The 22,394-nt window shown below is 45.9% G+C and overlaps 2 protein-coding genes across 2 annotated transcripts in view; one reads left to right on the top strand and one right to left on the bottom strand.

Annotated features, from left to right (window-relative positions):
• Positions 1-22,394, top strand: part of LOC119656922 (probable ATP-dependent DNA helicase HFM1) — a 116,652-nt gene that overhangs the window by 73,620 nt on the left and 20,638 nt on the right. The window lies entirely within an intron of this gene.
• On the bottom strand, positions 3,340-4,477 carry LOC119657841 (basic salivary proline-rich protein 1-like). The gene is made up of 3 exons (XM_038064963.1): positions 4,414-4,477; positions 4,272-4,348; positions 3,340-4,214 (listed from the first exon to the last, which is right to left on the bottom strand). Exons 2-3 carry the CDS (start codon positions 4,341-4,343, stop codon positions 3,426-3,428), a joined length of 861 nt encoding a protein of 286 aa, XP_037920891.1. The 5' UTR covers positions 4,344-4,348; positions 4,414-4,477; the 3' UTR covers positions 3,340-3,425.

Here is a 22,394-nt window from a genome sequence, read left to right as displayed (position 1 = left end):
TGCAAGGACCGCGACCACGACGGATCGTCGCGAGCCATTAAGTAGTTCTTCAGCGTTTGGTGCCAATGTTCCAGCATACCATTGGACTGTGAATGGTATTCAGTAGTCCAATGCCGTTTGAAGCCAAAAAGCTTTCCTAACTTCATTGCATTCTCTGGTCCGTGATGATTGCGGCTGTAGCACCAAAGCACGGAATCAACTCTCGACAGAAGGCCACGGCACATTATTGCGCTGTAATGTCAGACAGAGGTATTGCTTCAGGCCACCGCAAAAACCTGTCGATGATTGTGAGGCAATACTTGAATCCGTGCGAGTCTCGCAAAAGGCCGATGATGTCGAGCTGGATGGTATGGAACTTTGTCTTTTCCATAGGCGTGTTGGATATCAAAAGTAAACTGGCGGATATAACTCAAGTGCCGAATTCGGCGAAGGGACGCTTGTCGGGCTTTTGTTGAAGCGCGAAAGTAAGGGGCTTGTAGTTCGTGGTAGTCGCCCTGCTCTCAAAGGAGAAACGAAAGTATTTTATAGTGAGGTACGCGACGAGTCAAGCTGTTTTGAAAAGAAGCTCAACGGTTGCCAGATTTCATTCACCCGTTGATGAAGAGCGGCGCCTACCGCTGCATCTGATTCATCGACAAACACAGCTAGGGGTGCATCTGGCTGGGGAAATTCCAGCAATGTTTTATCAACAATCTGTTCCTTGACCGACTCAAACGCATAGATGGTCACAGACCACAACCTCGCGGGAGTTTTTAGTTTTGGGCCCAGACAAATAGGTGTTGAGGATCGTTTGGTGATGAGTGGTCTTGGGCAAGAAACGGCGATAAAAGTTTAACAGGCGCAAGAACCTTCGCAGATTATTTACCGTGGTTGGTAGCGGAAAGCTCTATATCGTCTAAACCTTGTCTGGGTCAGATTAGATATGGGTTATCAGGTGGCCAAGAAATTTTACGTGCCTCTGCGGGAATCTGCATCTTTCAACGTTTAGAACAAGTCCGGCCTTAAGGAGACGTTGAAAAGTGCACTTGAGATATTTCAAGTGGTCAAATTTTGAAGAGGAACCGACCAAAACATTATTCATGTAGATGAAACAAAAGTTCAAGTTTCGTAAGACAGAGTGGATGAACCTTTGGGAAGTCTGCGCAGCGTTGCACAAATGAAGTGGAGAGGACCAACAGCTATTGGAAGGTTTGCAGATATACTGTTTCATTAAGTCATCAACCTCTTTGTTCAAGGTATTGTCGATGCGGTGTTGCACATCGTGCTTAGCTGGCTAGGAGAAACTACTTTTCGTAGTAATGTTGCGATTCTTTCTGAGGATTGCACGAATGCGGTGGTCGGCAAAATTCTCAAAAATCATGAAAAGAGTGTCATTTTGGCCGGTAGAAACTTTCCCTGTCGTCCGTAATGAGGTTGCGGGGTCTATCAAGGCTTTGTTCTTCAAGTCCACCAGCAGCCCATAGTGACATAGAGAGTCTGCGCCTAACAGGGGGATGCCAAAAGTAGTGTAAGGCGACGTGATACTGCGCTTCGGGTAGCCGTCGTCCGGGGCACCAAGCGAGCCTAGTTTTTTGTAGCATTAAATATGGCCTTTAGCTTATCCACTTCGCGAGCCGTGTCTCGGGAAACCTCCGCAGTCACGGGGCGGGCGCACACCTCGTGTACTTTATCGACCGTGGCGGACAACACCTCCAGCGATCCCGAGTCGGTGCAGGCCAAGATGGCGTGGGTGCTCTCCGGTAGTCATTGCAGCCAGAGAGAGTTTAGCAACTCAGAGCTCAGAGTCTTGATGTCAGTTGTGAATCTGTGGTCTTGTTATTGGCTTGCCCGGTAACGATCACGAAAACTAACCCATTTGCCAGTTTCCGTTGAGTTTGCCACTTTAGGTGGTCGAACGGAACTTGAACGATTATTCGGATCTCCGAGATCGGGTTCTCTTCGATATCGTCGGCCATCACATAAGCAAGCTTGAGCCGATTGATGCATACCGTAATGAGACCTCTGGCAACTTTAAAGAACTTATCCCTTCTACTGATCACCCGTAACATTTAGAAACGCTGTCTCAACTCGTTAGCGAAATTAGACTTGTGTACTTGCTCATTGTTGGACCGTAAGTCGAAAAGTTCGCCTGGGAGGCGTAATGGCTGATCATACACCATTTTTCTCCAGTTGCGCCGAGGTCTTCCTTCCAAGCTGTGCGAATGCCTAGTGGCACGACAGGCAAAGCTTCCGTCCAGCGGCTATTGTGCCACCTTATTGCTTGTATGAGCAGTCGGTAAAATTCTCGGCGATGCCATTAGCTCCCGGAAGGTATGTTGTAATTCCGATGTGCGTTGCACCGATCAGGTTGCAAAGATCTTGAAACAACCTCGATTCAAACTGTCTTTCTGATCTGTAGAAATCCGAAGTGGTATGCCAAACCTAGAGAGGCATATGTCAAGGAACCCTCTGACAACTGTGATAGCTTCTTGATCGGGGATTGGTGCTACTTCCGGCCAATATAATCTAAATGGCGAAATTGACGTGGTGAGCACTCGTTCTCTTTGTGGAAGACGAAGGTTAGCGGCTTATGGTCCGTAGAGATGGTGAACTCCCTTGCCTCAACCATATGACGAAAGTGTTTTATCGCTAGGTACATAGCCAGTAGTTGCCAGCAGTATGTTTCGTATTTACGTTCCGCGGGTCTGAGTTTTCTTGAAAAGAAAACCAATGGTTGTCAGCAACAATTAATCCGCTTTTGGAGGACTACTCCAATCGCGAAATTAGATGCATCACAAAAATGGTCAAAAGTGTTGTTCTGGGTATAAACTTTCTGGAACCCAAGAATGGTCTAAGCTGCTTCACATTGGTTGCTTGCGGGTATGATTGAATCGCTTTGACTTTGATTGGCAAGGGACATATCCCATTCTTCAAGACAAGGTATCCTAAGAAACTCACCTGATCATCATCATCACCAACGGCGCAACAGCCATCTTTCAAGTTGACAAGAGAGAGAGAGAGAGAGAGAGAGGGAGATTTGTTAACATTTCGACTGAATGGCTCAAACCAGCCTTTTTCGCAGAGAATGTTTCTGATTTTTTATTACCATCGTCTTTAACATAAAAAATTTCAGCTGAAAAAGTATCTTCAAAGTGCAACCTGACAATTAAAAGTATCGCTTCTAGGAGTACCATTTAGTTCAGTGCTATCAGCAACGCAACCAGTCTGATGTTTGGCTAAACTACGGAAAAGATATACATACGTTCTGAGAAATTGGGAAATTTTTGTAGAATTAGTTTCTTTCCACCTTCATGCCGGTGGGCCTTGTTAATTCTATAAAACTTTGTATATAGAACAGAAGAGAGTGTCAAATGGAATATATTGAAAGCCAAAAAAAATATCAACTTCTTTGGGAAATTCCAAATTAAACTCCAGTTTTGAATGCTTTATCCCCTTTGTCGCCTACGTCCTGCACTACGGGCTCTTGGACGCCGGGCCCTCTTTGCTCCTCTGCGGGCAGAGCGTTGGCCTAATCGACCGCTTCTTTGACGACGGCGTCCTTGACTACCACTTTTTTGGTTTCGACGTGGTGTTCGATTTGATCGTCGATTTCCTGCACTTCTTTGTCGTTGATTACCTACTCTGCCTGAACGTCCACTTTTTCCTTGACGACGAGATGATCGTGCGTTTTGCGCCCTTCGATTTTGAGATTCTACTCCCCCTTGATTACCACCACCACGACCTTGTCCCCGATTTCCTGGTCTTTGTACTTCTCGTCCTCCTCTGCCTTGTCCTCGACCGCCTTGTCCACGACCGCCTTGTCCACGACCGCCATGTCCAGGACCGCCTTGTCCACGACCGCCTTGTCCTCGGCCTTCTCTTTCTCCACCGCCTTGTTCTTGGCCGTCTGATACGCCGGGTTCTCCATCTTCACCGTGGTCATCATAGTTACTGCATGAAATTGGGTAGTCATCAGATGGTGGTGGACCATCTTCTTGTGGAGGTGGCGGACCAGGCGGACCCCTTGGTGGTGGTGGACCAGGTGGTCCCCTTGGGGGTGGCGGACCAGGAGGGCCTCTTGGTGGTGGCGGGCCAGGAGGGCCTCTTGGTGGTGGCGGGCCAGGTGGGCCACTTGGTGATGACACGTCGGGTGGGCCGCTGGGGGCTAGCGGTAGTTCATTTGTATTTGGCGGACCATTGTCAGCCTGTCTTTTCTCTCGTAGTTCTTTTTCAAGCTGTTGAGAAATAGATAATGTCAATTTACTAGTTCAGCTGTTAGTTATATAGCTCACATTTTCAACTGAAGCTGAACCTGCAATAGCGATAAACGTGCATAGAGAGATGAAAACCACTAGAATTTTCATTTTGCCTGGAAAAACATTTAATCGATATAGAGGTTCCATGAGTACGGTTCCTAGGAAATTGCGAACTTACACTCTGAGTTATACCGGTCTCCTCCTGATTTACTGAAGAATTAATTCATTTTCAAGAAGTTTGGACTTTTTATATCTTATTTTTGGATGTTTGCAATTGGGAAAAAAAACCTCAAAACACATGTATTTATTGACTCTATCTGTTCCAGTTACTGATGCATACAATGTAGCAAGTAGAATAGCTTTTTCCAGTGTCCTTGAAATATATTTATAAATTTTGACAATAGAGACAGATGTAGAAATATTTGATAATTTAGAAAAAAAAGTTATATTTAGCAAACTTATAAAAAGTATGGTTTTCTTTAGAGACATCAAATAGGTAATCCAGCATTGATGTGGCTTTTTTAAGGTTTTGTGCAAAACCAAACTTTATAATAATTGGTTCATTATCTGTCTTTTATTTATGGAGACCCAGATCTTAGAAAGGCATAGACAGCTTCCTTCAATTGTCAGAATGTCGGAGGCATTGCCACATGCTGGCTCCTCTGAGATTGCTCTGAAAGCGCTGTACATCCATAGCACACTAGGCAGCAAGTCATGTTTGCCCTCTCTTGATCGCTCCCACGCACTCTTGCTTCCTCACAGACCGGTGGTGCGTATAATAGTGTAGAGCGAACCAATCCGGCCACAAATAATCGGCAGCTGTGTTTTAGCTCTTCAACTTTAGGCATCATCCACGCTGGAATTTTTCACGGACATTTATTATTATTATTCTGTTAAGGGAAAGTCGCACCGCGTCCTTGAAGAACTATTGTGCCCGTTTTACTGGTTACAGTGTACCTGTTGATCATAGTATCTCAAGCAGGCCTGTAACCGTTAGGAACTTTAGTATGTTCCCCACTTCCAGATGTTTCAGCTTTGCATCTGGTATTAAGTGTTGTCCCAGATGTATCGACCTACTTTGCACAAGTGCCGGACACTGTCCCAGGACGTGCATAGAGGTTTCGTCCTCACAAAACCTGCAGGCAGTGTCCGTAGATATCCCTAGCTTCCCTAGGTGGTAGTTCAGTCGACAATGACCAGTGAGAATTCCCACTATGATTCGGAGGTTCTTTTTGGTGAGGTTTAAGCAATCCTTTGTATGCATGGGTTCGTATCCCCCAATAAACACTCTGGACTGCTCCATCCCTGGTAGGCCCGCCCAATATAGTTCCCTCAACCGTTTCTCTTCGTTTCTTAGATTTATAGCCATGAAACCGTTTCCGATTCCACAGAAGGGTTCTGGCCAGTGTAAAGGCATCCCTGCTCCCTTCTTGGCTAGTTCATCCGCTGCCTCATTGCCTTCCAACCCAGCATGGCCTGGAACACAAAGTATCCAGACCTTGTTGGACGAGCCGAGTGTATTCAGTCTCTCAAGGCATTCCCATACCAGTTTAGAGTTCACCTGGTTGGACCTAAGTGCCTTGATCGCTGCTTGGCTATCGGTGAGAATAGCTATGTTCTGCCCCCTGTAGTTCCTTTGCAGATTAAAGGAGGCACATTTGTCTATGGCGTAAATTTCCGCCTGGAATATTTTAGTGTACCTGCCCATTGGCTCAAAGTACATTTTCCTTGGACCAATGACACCGGCACCCGCTCCCTCTGCTGTGAGGGATCCGTCAGTGTGCCAAGTAATCAGTTGCTGGTTTAAGCCGTATGTCGCAGCCACGCTCTCCCAGTTTGCCTTGTTACTCCAACGTGTTTCAAACTTCTTATCGAAGTGAAACCTCGTTGTCATGTTGTCCCTCGGTATCAGTAATTCGGGACACCGCCTAGAAAGGATATCAATCTTCTTTCGATTTAGGCAGCTCCCCGCCTCACTCATACTACCGGCCATCCTGAATATTGATCTCCTTGTCTGTTAATCCCAGAAGGACCTCCAGGGATGCCGTTGGGCATGTCCTCATTGCCCCACTGATACACACGCAAGCCAGCCTTTGAAGCTTATGTAATTCCCTGGCTTGTGTGCTGAGTTGGGTTCTTTCTGCCCAGATTACCGCTCCATAGGTAATCATTGGCCTTACTATTGCAGTATATATCCAAAGTAGTATCTTCGGGCTGCAACCCCATTTTTTTCCTGCTATGGATCTGCAAGTCATCAGAGCCCTCGTGGCTTTCCGACAAGTGTTTCCGACATGTGTCTTCTAGAGTAATTTTTGGTCTAGCGTGATTCCCAAATATTTGACCTCTGTTTCTCGTTTCACCTCCATATCATGTAATGTTATGGCTTTCAGGTGATCCAGCTTACGCCTCCTAGTGAATGGTACTATGGTGGTTTTGGTTGGGTTGATCCGCAGTCCCACCTTCCTGCACCAGGCACTAGTAACCCTTAGTCCAGTTTGGATTCTATCACATAAGGTATCTTCATATTTGCCCCTACAGATTAGAACAATGTCGTCCGCGTAGCCCTGGGCATTAGTTAACACGTCCAGGAGTTCATCCACTACCATACTCCACATCAGCGGCGATAGTACTCCACCCTGTGGACAGCCTTGAGTGGTGTTCATGATAATAGAATTTGTACCTGTTTGTACCTCTATTTGTCTGCTTTCTAGCATTTTGCTCATCCAGAGTGCCAGGGTGTGTCCCACTCCTTTGCGGCTCAGGGCATCCTGTATCTCTGTGTGTTGTCGAATGCTCCTTCGATATCCAAAAACTCGCACAGTGCAATTTCTTTTGTTTCTATGGCATCCCGTAGTACCTCTGTCAGCTGATACAGAGCAGTTTCAGTTGACCGTCCTGCCCGGTAAGCGTGCTGACAGTGATGTAGCGGATTACGCTTTAGAACGTTAGTTCTAATATAGTTGTCTATGACCTTCTCCACCGTTTTGAGTACGAACGATGTTAGGCAGATTGGTCTGAAAGATTTAGGGTGAAAAGGATCCTTTTTGGCCGCTTTCGGAATAAAGACCGCTTTTGCCTGTCTCCATGCCCTTGGTATGTAACCCAGTGCTATGCTCCCCCTTACCACCCTCAGAAGAGACTCTAAGATAATTCCTAGGCCTCTCTGGATAAGTGCTGGGAAAATGCCATCTACTCCGGGAGGTTTCATTGGTTTGAAAGTTCCCACTGCCCACCTTAGCCTAGCTTCTGAGCATACCTCTTTTGCTAGTTTCCAGCTCTCTTTCCTACCCCTTTTATTCGTTGTTGGGGTGTCAGGCAGATTGTTGCCGCCTGCCGCCGAGGGGTAGGACCCCGGGAAATGAGTTCTGAGAAGCAGGTGTACCCTGTCCTCCTCATTCTCGGTGAATGTTCCATCTTCCTTTTTCAAGCAGACAGAGGATATTCCCCCGTCTTTGGCTACAGCCTTGTACAGCCTGGTTGCTTCTGTGATCTGTTCAATCCCTTCAAAGAATTCCTTAAAGCTGTTCCGTTTCGCTTCCCTGATCGCGTTTCTATACGCAGTCAGTGCATTTTTATACCTCCGCCAGTCCCCGGTTTGTTTTGCCCGGTTAAAGGTTTTTCGTACCTCTGTTCTCATTCTGGCTAGGTTCTTGTTCCACCATGGTACATCCCTTGACGACTTGACTGTCTTGGCCGGACAGCTGGCCTCATATGCGTCAATGACGATTGTGTTGAGGTTTTCCACCACCGTTTCTAATTCCAATTCGCTCCTGATGTCACCGCCCCCTTGAAGGTGGGCAATGTTGTTGCTCAGGTGCGTTGTGTAGGATTCCCAATCCGTTCTCTTGGGATTCCTTATTATTCTTTTTATTTCGGAGTTATCCCCAATGTAGAATCTGATTATCCTCTGATCAGACATTGAGGGTTCATCCGACACCCTCCAATTCCTGACCATCCCATTCATTAGGGTATTTCCTAGAGTTATATCTAGTACCTCGTGTCTGGTGCTGGTCACAAATGTTGGAGTGTTCCCTACGTTGTATATTTCTAACTTATTGCTAAGAATAAATTCGAGAAGGTACTCACCACCGGGCATAGTCCAGGTGCCTCTTGAAATTGACCTTTGCATTTATCGTCACACTGCTGTACTTGATAATTTGTCGCCAACATGAGTATTAATTTTCCTATGATCAACAATGCGTGTATCTCTTGTTTCACAAGGTCAAGCTGGGTCATCTCCAGCCACACCTTTATGGCCCTACAGCCAGATCATCTGCAAGACTATTGTGACCTTGTTCGGCACCTGAAAGACCATTTCACAGAAGAGGATCCACTCCTGAGCCCTGATATATGGGTATCGAATACGCTAATAAACCAGTCGGGCCATGTTTTAATTGTTGGGACAAATTCGAGTAAAGTAATTTTGAAAAAGGATATCTTGTGATCACTGGAATCAAATCAATCAATCAATTATCAATTTCGTACAAAATTTGTATGAAGAAACACGAAATAATGTCTATGTTGACTACTGAGTCAGCGTTAACACCTTACAGTCGGAGTCATAAGCTAGAATGTCTAATAGCTGAGCAAGTCATCATCATCATCAACGGCGCAACAACCGGTATTCGGTCTACGCCTTGCCTTAGTAAGGAATTCCAGATATCCCGGTTTTGCGATTGCGAATTCGATATCCCTAAAAGCTGTCTGGCGGTCTGACTTGACCATCTCAGGCAGGGTCTGTCTCGTCTTCTTTTTCTACCATAGACTTTTTGGGCGGAATCATCCTCATCTATACCGATTAAGTGACCCACCCACCAGAACCTATTGAGCCGGATTTTATCTACAATCTGACGGTCATGGTATCGCTCATAGCTTTCGTCGTTATGTAGGCTACGGATGTAGTTGAGAAAATATCAATGATAAATCTGTCTAAACTTTCACTCATAAAAAGGTCGAAATTTTGGACGATTTCAAAGAATGGATTTTTGGACCGGCCCAGACGTTGAAAAGGGGACAGTGTCTTGTGTATGACTGTGGGGTTGCTGTAAAACATGCAATGCCTTCAAATCAACCGCAGCTGTTAGGTTGCGGGGCTTTTTTTAAGCCAGACTGGATAGCGACTGATATGTCATAACCACTCCTTAACACCCGTTGTAACTGATGACACTTCGGTAACAAAACTAGACTCTGCCTTTTTACCCGAACGAGTAGAACCCTTTTCATGATGTGTGTCTTAAACACGCTGGTCTTCCCTAGACTTCTAGATCTATTTGAATGGCATATAAGCCAGGACCAAATCTGCTCGAGTTCCTTCTCAGTTACTAAAAGTGAAGACATCCAGCACTCGTTACTTGTGGCTTCTTTTTTTGGGGGTGTGGGGGCGCACAGCTGTCAGCTGTAGGGCTCTCTCCTCAGTTCTACGATATTCTCTAGGGTTGGCTCGGTTTTTTTCGCGGTAGCCGCACCTCTGTGACATCATCGTTCCATCAAAAGTTTGCTCTCTGCGATTTCACTGTTGTTTAAGAGCTCCCGAAGGTTCTACATGTGTGCTTCTGCTTAATTGTCCCCCTATTTTTGTCGCTTCTCCGCGAATACGCTCTCCCCTACATAGTTTTTTTTCAAACTGTTGGAGCAATCCAACAAACCTTAATCCTCACTAATACAGTAGAATACCGATAATACGAATTTATCAAGGGGTTGACTTGGGACGAAATATCAGGATTACCAATCAACGAGAGTGCAAAATAAAGAAAATTCACTCTGGGAATTTGGGAATTTGTACGAATTAGCCGAAAATATGTATGAAGTTTCGGAATTCCAATGTACTCCCCGTGTTTGTTTTATTTTTCAGGATCCGGTGTGGACCCACGTTCCAGAAAAGGACACGGTAATTTTTGTGCAATGACACGTGAGGGATTGAAGTGCCTAGCTAGCACAGAGACTTGGAGCACTTCCATGGAGCTTCAAAGTTTGCGGGCCGACTTTCACGGTCAATTTCGCCATCTTTTTTTAGGTTTTTGTGATAGCTCTCCCTGCTTGGTCGTTTCCAGCCACTAAGGATGGTCTTTGAACCATCGACGAAACACTTTTTGTTATTACACATCGACAGGCTTCCAGTTTCGCCAGTACTTTTGCTTGGAATATACTAGGGAAATCTGCGAGACTATACCACTCGGATACACTGTGTGTATTCGAGAAAACTCCCGCACCGACTTCACAGATCATCTTTAACCCGTCGGTGTATTGTATTTTAGTATATTCCATACTTCCAAATCTTTCCACTTTGCATCTGGTATTAAGTGTTCTCCCAAGTGCTTCGACCTACTTTGCACAAGTTCCGGACAATGACCCAGAACGTGTATAGAGGTTTCATCGCACTCCACACAGAACCTGCAGACAGTGTCCGTAGATATCCCTTGTTTCCTTAGGTGATAGTTTAGCCAGCAGTGACTAGTGAGAATTCCCACTCTGATTCGGAGGTTCTTCTTGGTGAGGTTTAAGCAATCCTTTGTGCGCATAGGTTCGTATCCACAATAAGGATCCTGGACTGGTCCATTCCTGGTAGGCTCCCCCAGTATAGTTCCCTCAACCGTTCATTCCTTCATTTTTTAATGTCATAGTCATGAGCCCGTTTCCGATTCCATAGCAGGGTTTTGGCCCGTGTAAAGTCGTCCCTGCTCCCTTCTTGGCTAGCTATATGCCAAATTATTGGAGGTTGAATGGGATGTGCTGCCTCAATCAGCATACTCGTCTCACCTTGCGTTGTCAGAATTCCACTTGTTTCGCTCTCCTCAAAACTCCCTTAATGGGCTAAAGTTGAATTCGCCAATAAAAACAGGTTTTGCTAAGAATATAGAATTATGAAGCTCGCCAAAAGATGACAAAACCTTATCGAACAAAGCGGATAATACAGGGTGCGGCAGCATAACTTCCTTTTTTCAAAACTCAATAAAAACTATTGTATGCATCGGAAAATATTTATTTATTTTTTATAATGTAGGTACATGTGTAAAGTTTTTATTTACATTGTTTTGAAGATCAAATCTGTTAGGTGACGTCCCCCATTCTCCATACATTGCGTAAACCGATTTCTGGCGTTTGTCATGACTTTTGTTAGCATAGCAGGTGTTATGTTGGCAATTTCTTCTTGGATGTTGGTCTTCAAATCTTGTAGGGTTCTTGGACGGTTCACATAAACACGGGATTTCAAAAAACCCCATAGAAAAAAATCACAAGGGGACAGATCGGGAGAGCGTGCCGGCCATTCCAAATCGCCTCTAATTGAGATAAGGTGCTCTGGAAAGTGTTCCCTCAAAACAGCCATCGATGTTCTTCAAGTGTGTGCTGTTGCACCGTCTTGTTGGAACCAAGTGTCCCCCAAATCCAAATTTTCTAGCCGTGGGAAAAAAAAATTCTGTAACATGTTTACATACCGGTCCGAATTCACTGTCACTGTAACCTCATTTTCCTCAAAAAACCAGGGACCAATAATTCCAGCTGAGGAAATTGTACACCACACTGTGACTTTGGGTGAATGCAAAGGCTTTTGATGCAATTCTCGAGGGTTGGTGTCAGCCCAGTAGCGCATGTTTTGTTTGTTAACCGACCCACACAAATGAAAATGGGCTAAAAAAAACAATAGCACCCTCGGGAACGACATCAAGAAGAAGCTCACACGCGTTCATCCGAGAATTGAAGTCACGTTCTGAAAGTTCCTGCACTATCGCCATCTTATAGGGATGAAAATGAAGATCATCACGAAGAATTCTTCTCACAGAACGATCGGATAGTTCAAGGGCAGATGCGTGTTTGCGCGCAGAACGCCGTGGCGATCGCAACATTGACGCTCTCACTGCTTCAATGTTCTCAGGTGATCTAACGGGCCGAGGGACTCCAGTTCTTCCTTTTGTCGCACTTGCAGTTTGTCTGAATGTAGTGACTCATTGACACAATTGATTTGCGATCTGGGACGGGAGCCAACGGCGCTAAATTAAAGCGATTCCGAAATGCACGCTGTGTTGCAATAACCGAACATCCGCTTGAAAAGTAAACCTCAACGGCAAAGGCACGCTCCTCACTATTCCAACGCATGATGGCGACTGAACCATGTCGGGACAAAACTTTACAGTATCCCCTCTTGAACGAGACCACTAGCGCTCCGCTATGACATCAACTAACAGAGTGGCGCGCATTTTAAAAAAGGAAGTTATGCTGCGGCACCCTGTACATCAATGACCTTCGTATTTTATTGAAATAAACGCATTTCAAAAAATAGACATAAAAATGCAGTGGCTTTTTATACAACCCGATCATTATTTTTAAGATATTATTACAATAGTTTAGTATAAAACTAATCAATTATTATTTTTTGTTTGTATGTTTTATGTTTTTATGTTTTAAAACAAGATACGCACGCGCAAGAGTTAGTAGAAAAATTATTCATAGTTTTACCCTTTTATCTTATATAATTAGGCATCTATTACATACCTCCTATATATACATATATACACTTGTAAAATTTTCTTTAAAATTACAAAAAAAAATACTTCATCTTAATGAGTTCTCGAATGTATTCTCTAGAATGAGAATTACTGCCCGAAAGTATCTACATTTGCTTCGAATCCAATCCAGATATCAGGAGCCTACCCGCATAAATATGTGGTCCGTTTAAATATATTCTTTCAAACTTTCTTCTTCTCTTTTTTTTCATTTTCCACTTTTCTAGATATATTTTTTACTCGATTTCACAGTTGGGTTCGCGTGGTTTGGCCTAAAATATCGACTAGGACCCTCCGGTGCCACTTGGGTTATTACATCCTCTTTTTTTCCAAGTCTTAATTAGTTTGGTCTGTGTAGATACTTTTTATCGCCGTATTATTACCAGTATAGTACTCGTAATTGTAGTAATCGTAGTCTCCGTAATCTTCGAAATCTGGATATTCATCGTCTTCTTCATTTCCACCGACCTCATCTGTATCAACATGTACACTTACTGTACTCGCTAGTCTCCGTTTTCTCACAATGGTTATACTCGATGCTGTCAGGTCCTTGTCCTTTAAAGAAATAAGAATGAATTAAATTGTCCTGATATAAACTGTTAAGATTTGAGTACATTTAAATCTAAGGTACTTTCAATTGTTGTTACAAAAGCACTGAGTAGAGAAAGCGCTAATAAAATTTCCATTTTCTCAAAAGAAGAAAAACGCTTCACGTAAAGTTAATATATGTATCTTAACAGAACTATATTAAATTTTGATATAATCTATCCAAAAGAATGTCAGATACTAAATTTATCTAACGTTCTCAGTGAATTTCATAACAGGCGCGGAATTAGGTCTTTCATTTTGCTCAAGCTTTGTTGATTCAAGTGCGTCCAATTTAGCACAAAGTAGAAAATTATACTTTCATTTTGTCCTCATAGTTTATTTTGGGGCAAAGATTGTATTCAATTTTTTGAAATATTGGTATTAAAAAAGAGGGTAGCAAAGTTTAGCAGCACATCTAGGATTCGAGAAGGAGGAGGGTCCTCATACTTCCTTTTGTAAAAGATTCATTTATAATTCAGTGATTACTTTGGTTCTTTAAAAAAAGTTAACGAATCTTATCTCCAATTTCTCTGCACCAGTTTTGTACCAATCTTTCTTGATTACTTAATATGACCTATGGTTCCATTAACTCCATTCCTTACTTCTTGGGATTCGAACATTTGCGGAATGATCGTCTCCGCTTGTGAAGGTTTCCTCAGGAGAAGTACAAGTTGGTCCCCCTCACTAGCGACTCTCGGACACACGAATATTATGTGCTCCAGGTCCTCACATTCACTAGGACTTTCATACAAAAAGGAAATTTTCATGTTCAAAACGACGTGGTATCAGCCATGCCTAGTCAGAAATTGAGTCAAGTGATAGTGAACACCTCTGCTGTGCATAATCTAAAGCTGGATATTTGAAATTAACCTTTATGATCATACATCACGTTCCAGAGTAATAAGTCCAGCACCACTCCTTGAGATACTCCGCCGGTTATCAAACATTCAAGTGCGAAATACTCCCTGATGATTAGCTAAATATTTATTCAGAGGGCTTAGGGGTTGTATAAAACGCTGTCATTGGGTTGAGTTGAAACATTGCTCACACTGAGGTTGGTGAAAGTCTGTAGGTCGTAATTTCTTATCTAGAACACGGGTTACTCACGGCAAAACTTATTTACGTCCGTAGCACACGTGCGACTCATTGTTGGTGAACTGTCCCTCGGTAACTCAGGTCAGGTGGCTCAGCTCCAGCACCATCTTTCTTTGGCAGGGTCCGTTGATGCTTTGCGTTCGGGGAATAGGACTAGATCAAATTTTATATCCGTCTCCGGAAATGGGCAATCGGGTATTAGATGGTCGGAACCTTCGGCAAACACCGGAGTATGCTGGTACCATCGTAGGTTCGCTGAAAAGAATACAAAGTGTACCAGCCCCTGCAATTTCTCAGAAAATAAATCAGACTTGCCGGGAGGTCTGGGGAATGCTACCCGAAATGCAGCACCACGTCGCCTCACAATCTACGACCCCTTGAGCCGGCGTAACTACCTGGTCGATACAGGCGCTGAAGTCTCGATTATTCCCGTATCCCCGCGTAATAATTTAATACCATAATCATTGAAAGTTGCGGCACCAAATTCTTCGTCAGTCCGCACGTATGGCTACAGGCAAGTGGACTTGAGTTTAGGACTTCGACGAACGTTTTTTTGCAGATTTCCAGTGCCATTATGGTTTGTTAGTGGATATCCATAATAGGTCGCTCATTGACGCCACAACTTCCTTTTTGTCATCAGGAAAAACCTCATCCTGCTCACCCAGTGCTCTTTCCATTGTTTTTGAAGATGTTGCGGATGTACGTATTCGCGCACTTCTTCAAAAATACCGCAACATTACTATCGAGCGTGGCCTCTCTGAACCCGTTGAGCATGATGTTGAGCACCATATCAACGCTTCCCATTTTCCTCGAAGGTGCGTCCATTACCACCGCAGGAGCTCGCAGTTCCGCAGAAAGAGTTCAAAGAACTTCTTAGGCAGGACATTTGCAGATCTTCAGACAGTTGTGGTGACTAAAGACGTCTAAATGCTCAGACCATTCCAGACGGCTATGCCATACCACTCATCCACGACTTTGCGCACTCTTTCGAAAACTGCCGTATTTTCTCGACCTTGGACTTAGTCAAGTAATACCATTAAATCCCTGAACCTCCCGAAAATATTTTTAAAACGGCAATATGCACACCTTTCGGACTCTTTGAATTCACTTGGATGACTTTTGGACTGTGCAATGCCTCAGAACTTCATCAAAAAGTGAAAAAAATCTGGCAACCGTTGAGCTTTTCCTTCAAAAAGCTCAATCTTGCTCAAAGGAACTACATCACTTATGATCGTAAGCTACTCGCCGCGTATTTCGCAATTAAATACTTCTGGTATACCCTTGAAGACAAGCTGTTCACATTATCCACGGACCATAGGCCACTCACTTTTGTTTTGAAGCAAAACCCCGACAAAGTCTCCCCTTGCCAACTTCGGCATTTGCGCTTTATCAGCCAGTTCATTCCTGGCATTCATCACGTGTCCGGAAAAGATAACGTAGTTGCTGACGCTTTGTCACGTGTTGCAGAAGTCAAAATCCCCGTCACCTTCGATTTACCGGCAATCACTGAGGCGCACATGGACGACGAAATTCTTCAGACCTCAGACAAGCAACCAAGGCCATATATTCCGGCCAATTTCCGAAAGGAAGTATTTCACACCGTTCACGATCTAGCGCACCCAGGCTTCGAACAAGGAATCGGTTAGTCACCGTAAAGTATTTCTGACCATCCATGAACAAGGACAATAGCTCTTGGGCCAGACAGTGCATCGCATGCCAGGTGTGCAACAAAGTATGGGAGGAAAGAAGTAGGAGTGTTCCCTCGGTCCCCCAAGAGTTTCCATACAATCCACCTCGACATCATTGGTCCTTTGCGAGATTCGCACGGTTTCTTCTCTCTTCAATCTTGTGTAGAGGTCCTCTGTTGAGAATGGATTCCACGCTTTGCTGTGCCGGCAATTATAATCACGAGGGACCAGGGAATGCAGATTGAGTCCTCGCTTTTTTCAGAATTGGGCAAACTCCTTGGATTCAAGCAGCATAGGACAACCGCTTACCACCCGAATTCCAATGGGATGCGGGAAAGGTGGCACAAATGCAGTTTGAAGTCGAGCTTAACTGAATGTATTCGGACGGAGCCTCATTGTTACGTAGTCGCCTCACGCTTTGGCAAGAGGAACTTCTACCCCCATAAATAAACCAACAACAAACAAGCGGGACTCCATACCGCACGCAAACTGGCCCATTAGGCGGAGGCACATCTCCATAACACTCAGCCCCAGATGATTACTCCCAAGAAGGGGGAAATTGGGAGATCAAGTAGTGGATCCAAAGTCTACAGTGGCCTTCTGAAAAGATGCGACAAACAAAGGGGCCCGTCCAAAAAACAAGGACGAGCAAGGGTATATCTGACGTCAGGGAGGAGACAGACCTCAGTGGCGCTGGTGCTAAATGTTATCACCGCTATCTGAAGGATGGCCTGAAATCAAGACAGACCTAATCCTTTATTATTCGAGCCGAGAAGGTGGGGTGCAACAGAAATTCGCCCGCAAGAGGGAAATGCTGTTAGCTATGCTAATGTAGTAAAAAGCATTCGACTGGCTATACTGCTGAAAGTATTTCTGGAGCAAATACTCACCCGTGAAAAGCAGGAAATGGTTGAGAATCTTATCGTTATATCGTGATGGAGGACGTGAGGGATTTAATAAGGACCTCGTCTTCAAAGGCATACCCTTGCGACCAGGTATTATACGGGTAGACTGCATAACGGATTGCACTACCAGGTCTCCGAAGGAATTGCGGAACCTTAGAGAGTGAAAGGGGAGAACTGAGCAGGGAAGTAGGCCTTCTGCCTACATAAGAGGAGAAGTTGGATGACGTAGACCTAGACCTTCCAGGGCTTAAGTAAAAAAGCAAAACACAAGGAAGTACCTTGTCGGAGGTGGAGGGCAATACTTCGACATTGAAGAAGAGCGCCAAGCACAAGCCGATGGCCAGCAGTAAAACAGCCCAGGTAAACTTTCACCATGCAAAAGCTGCATCTGCAGTAATTGTAAGGGTAAGTTTCAAGGGTAACATTTGTTTAGTGCTGGGTCAACACTAGGTGTACCGGGGGCAGATTCGCGGTCTATAGTGAGGCACTGACATACGGCGTAAAGAGTAATTGATTACTTGGTACACTAGCGGATCCCTTTCGGCAGGGAGCAGGTGCCGCGGTCATTGACCAAAGGAAAACGCATTTTGAACCGATGGGTAAGAATACCAGCATATTTCAGGCAGAAATATATGCGATAGACAGATGTGCCTCCTTGAACCTAGAAAGGAACTATAGCGGGGAGAACATTGCTATTAAGGCACTTAGGTTCTAGCAGGTAGTTTCCAAATTGGCATGGGAATGCCTTAACAGACTAAAAACAGTTGACTTGCTCAATAAGGTCTGGATACACTGGGTTCTAGGTAACATTTGGTTAAAAGGTAATGAAGCACCGGACGTGCTGGCCAGGAAGAAAACAACAACGGCGCTATATGGGTCAGAACTATTCTATGAGCTTCATGGCTATGATATTGAACAGTAAAGAAGAACGGCTGAGGGAACTTTACTGGGCGAACTTACCAGAAATGAAATAGTCCAGGGATACGAACCCACGCGCTCGAAAGAAGGTTTAAACCGAGAAGAGCCTCTGGGTCATAGTGAGGATATTCACTGGTCACTGCAGGCCAAATTATAACCTGGGGGAGCTAAGGATATCTAGGGACAACGTCTGTGTGGAGAGTGGTGAAACGTCCACACATGTTCTGGGACAGTGTCCGCTAATAGTGCAAAGTAGGTTCAGGGACCTGCGAGAATATTTAATACCAGACGCCAGGGCATCTAATGTTACAAGCGTACGGGAGGAACTTGAACTGGCTCCAGTGATGGACCCGTTCAGAAGGAGCTCGATTTTCGCAGATCCCCTCCCACACGGGCACAAGCCCCCACGATCGCTACCTCCAGTGGGAAGCGTATAGCGGGAGTCTTCGATGAGGAAGAATCACTGGCGCCGATTCACCCGAGCGATGTTTTGGGCAATGATCAGTCTGGAGGTGCCTTTACTGCCCTCGGTAAAAAGATCATGGAGCTGTGTGAGTTTATAAAGGAGCGCAGAAACATTCACCAAAATATAAGGGCCATGATAAGAGGCATCCGTTTGACGTACGGCAAGGCCCAGGATGAACGAGTAGGGAAGCCGCCGATTGGAAAAGTGAACCAGGCAACTCAAGTAACGCCGGTTCAAAACACAAAAGAGGAGAAACCGGGGAAGAGGCTGCGCGAGAAACTGAATGACTCAACAGGCCAGCAAACCCCGAAAAGAAAAAAGGACTCAACTCCCAAAAAGGCGGAGTTCATGAAAAGTACGTCTGAAGCTGCCAGTGAAAATACTGCAGTGGCTACCTCGAGAAAAGGGATCGAAACTTCAAAGGCGGATGCGGAAGCTTGGAGGAAGGCAGAACCGCAGAAAAGAAATTATCGGAGGAAGATTAGACCGGAGGTGATTTTCATTTCCAAACGGGGCGAAGGGTCATACATTCTCAGGAAAGTGAAGGCAGACCCCGAACTCACCAATTTGGGAGACAACGTCAACCGTATTAGACGGTCGCAGAAGGGAGATCTTATGTTGGAACTTAAGAAATCCAAGGATGTAACCGCGGACAAATTCTTAAGCCAAATCGGGAAGACTTTAAGGCAGGAGGCCGACATAAGAGCTAGCAGGCCGGAGATCACTATAATCTGCAAAGATATAGATGAAATCAGGACGAAGGAGGAGGTTCGCGAAGCGTTGGAGAAACAGTTCGATCTTGCCGGACTACAAGAGTCAGTGGTGAAAACGCTAAGGAAAGCCTATGGGGGAACACAAACCGCCATCATCAGCTTACCAGTGGAGAACGCACTCAAACTGTTAGCAGCAGGGAGAGTGAGAATAGGCTGGGTTATGTGTCGCCTTAGGGAACAGGTGGCGGTTAAACGGTGCTTTAGATGCCTTGGCTTTGGTCACATTGCGAAGTCATGCACTAACCCAAATGACAGGTCAAAGCAATGCAGAAGATGCGGAGTGGAAGGCCATATCAGCAAGGACTGCGGAGCTGACCCAAATTGTCTACTGTGCAAAGGAAAGGAGGGTGTGGACCATCGGCACATTGCGGGCAGCAGCAGGTGCCCGGAATACAGGAGAGCCCTTAGCACAAATCGCAGATGAGGTTGATACAAATCAGCCTCTATCACTGCGAGGCGGCGCAGGATCTACTCGCGCAAACCATCCGCGAGAAAAACATCGATGTGGCCATACTAAGTGAATCATACCGAAACCACGGTGGTAGCGTTTGGGCCAAAAACCAAACGGGCCAAGCAGCGCTGTGGACTTGTGGAGAACAAGCCTTCGAGGAAATAATGGAGCACCCGGAGGAGGGCTTCATCAGAGCGAAGGTGAAGGGCATCCATAGCTACAGCTGCTATGCTCCACCCAGCGCTACACTCGTCGAGTATGAGCGGATGCTTGGTGCTCTTGTTTTGGATGCAAGAGGACGTTGGCCGATCATAATAGGAGGCGATTTCAATGCGTGGGCTCTTGAATGGGGCAGCCGAATAACTAATGTCAGGGGACGTGTTCTCCTTGAAGCATTCGCGGAGCTGGACGTGGTACTGGCGAATATTGGGTCTTCGTACACTTTCCGGGGATGGGTGACGGAAGCATGCGATGCTACTATGCCCAGAAGGCGATTGCTCCCCAGTAGGCAACCCAACTACTGGTGGAACAATGAAATCGCAAGTTTGCGAGCCGCATGTTTTCGGGCAAGGAGGCTTTGCCAGAGGCTCAGGGGAAAACCCGGTGGCGACGGTCGAGAGGAGGCACACAAGCAATTGCGTGGCCGCCTAAAGGAAGCCATTCGGAGGAGCAAAAAGAACTGCTTCAAACAGTTGTGCGACCATGCCGACATAAACCCTTGGGGCGAGGCTTACAGAGTGGTGATGAAAAGGTTGCGGAAATCACTCCAGGTGACCTGTCCGCGCCTCCTGAAACAGATTGTTACCACTCTGTTCCCTCACCACGAAAATAGGGGAAGGCAAATTTTTGTGCAGCTAAATGACGGCTAAATACCGCCTGTAACTGTGGAGGAGGTGCGGGAAATATGTGGTAGGTTCGGTGACAACAAGGCCCCAGGTTTGGATGGCATCCCCAACCGAGCTTTGAAACTGGCAGTGAAGACTAGGCCCGACCTTTTCGCCAACACCTTCGAGGCGTGCCTAAAAGAAGGAATATTCCCTGCCCAGTGGAAAAAGGAAAAGTTGGTGTTGCTTCCGAAGCCTGGCAAGCCACCTGGAAACCCAGCGTCGTATCGTCCTATCTGCCTGTTGGATACAATGGAGAAGATGATGGAGAGAGTCATCTACAACAGACTCCTGCCCATCGTCGAAGCCAGCAATGGTTTGTCGGAACGCCAGTTTAGTTTCCGACGCGCCCACTCTACGGTGGACGCAATTGGCATGGTGGTAAACCTGGCAAAAGGTGCACTGATTTCTGGCGGCTGCTGTGCCATGGTGGCGTTGGATGTGAAAAACGCATTCAACTCGGCCAACTGGAATAGAATTAAAGGGGCGTTGGCTGACATAGGTGTCCCCGGATACTTAGCGAATTTCGTGGAAAACTACCTCTTAGAGAGGACTCTCTGGTGCGGGACGGATGAGGGCCCCAAAGAGTACATTGTCACAGCCGGGGTACCACAGGGATCGGTACTTGGTCCCTTGTTGTGGAATATCATGTATAATGGGGTGCTTGCTCTTCCCGTCCCAGAGGGGACTACGATTGTCGGCTTTGCTGATGACCTAGCTGTGGTTGTTGCAGCAAAACACTCAGAAGATGTGAAGGTTTACGCAACGGAAACAGTGAGAGCGGTAAAGTCCTGGCTAGAAAAGGCCGGGCTGATCTTGGCGGACGCGAAAACGGAAGCGGTCTTAATAACGAACCGCAGAAAAAATAACACTGTGAAAGTGGAGGTCGGTGGACATAAGGTCGTATCAAAGCCGGCTATCAAATACCTGGGGGTAATAATTGACACCAAATTGAGTTTTAGGGAACACCTAGAGTATGCATGCCAAAAGGCAGCCGGTGCCACCACGGCACTTGCAAAAATGTTGCCAAATATTGGTGGACCGAAACATTGCCGGAGGTTGGTGCTAGCCGGAGTGGTGCGCTCCATCCTGCTCTACTCGTCGCCTGTGTGGGCAGAGGCGCTTGCAAACTTTCAGAGACGGAAGCAGATGAACTCGGTTTACCGGCGGATGGCTTTGAGGGTTTGCAGTGCTTTTAGAACCACATCAGATGAGGCAGTACTGGTGGTGGTAGGCATGATCCCGGTTGACATTCTGGCCAAAGAATTGAGTGTCCTGTACAATGCAGGACATATTGAGGGGCATGCACAGCGTAGAAATGCGGCAAGGTCAGAGTCGCTTGATCTCTGGCAACGCAGATGGGACGAGTCTACGAAAGGTCGGTGGACGCACAGGCTCATTCCAAACATTAGGGTGTGGCTTGAGCGAAAACATGGGGAGACCAACTACCACATTACCCAGTTCCTCACGGGACACGGTGGTTGCTACAGGAAGTATCTGCACCGCTTTGGGTTGGATGATTTTCCGAACTGTCCCAGATGCGATGTCATACCGGAAGATCCAGAGCATGTGATGTTTCACTGCCCACGATTTGCGATGGAGAGAAGGAGCTTAAACCAGGTGTTGGGCAGGAGCGGCACCCCGGAGAGCTTGGTTACTGAGATGCTGGAGTCTGAGGAGAAGTGGCTTGCGGTTGGCTCCGCAATCATCGAAATGCAGGAGGAGTTGCTGAAGGAACAAAGAAGGAGGAAAGCCGGAAATAGGAGAAGGATCAGTGCGTAAGAGCAAACCTACCCCGCGAAGTAATACCTCAATGGTGGTCCCGCGGGGCTGGGGCTGGAGAGACCGGGGGTGGTTTTCAGTGGGTGTGAATCCCACTAGTCGCGAGGCCTT

The sequence above is a fragment of the Hermetia illucens genome, chromosome 5 (genome assembly GCF_905115235.1).
Source record: "Hermetia illucens chromosome 5, iHerIll2.2.curated.20191125, whole genome shotgun sequence".
Taxonomy (NCBI): domain Eukaryota; kingdom Metazoa; phylum Arthropoda; class Insecta; order Diptera; family Stratiomyidae; genus Hermetia; species Hermetia illucens.
The sequence above is the reverse complement of the archived record's forward strand: the minus strand, read 5'-3'. Positions and strand labels throughout refer to the sequence as shown.

Coding starts and splice junctions, on each gene's coding strand:
- LOC119657841 (XM_038064963.1), bottom strand. CDS start 4,343: ATGAAAATTCTAGTGGTTTTCATCTCTCTATGCACGTTTATCGCTATT. Junction 4,215..4,271: donor GTTCAGCTTCAGTTGAAAAT/GTGAGCTATATA, acceptor ATTTCTCAACAG/CTTGAAAAAGAACTACGAGA.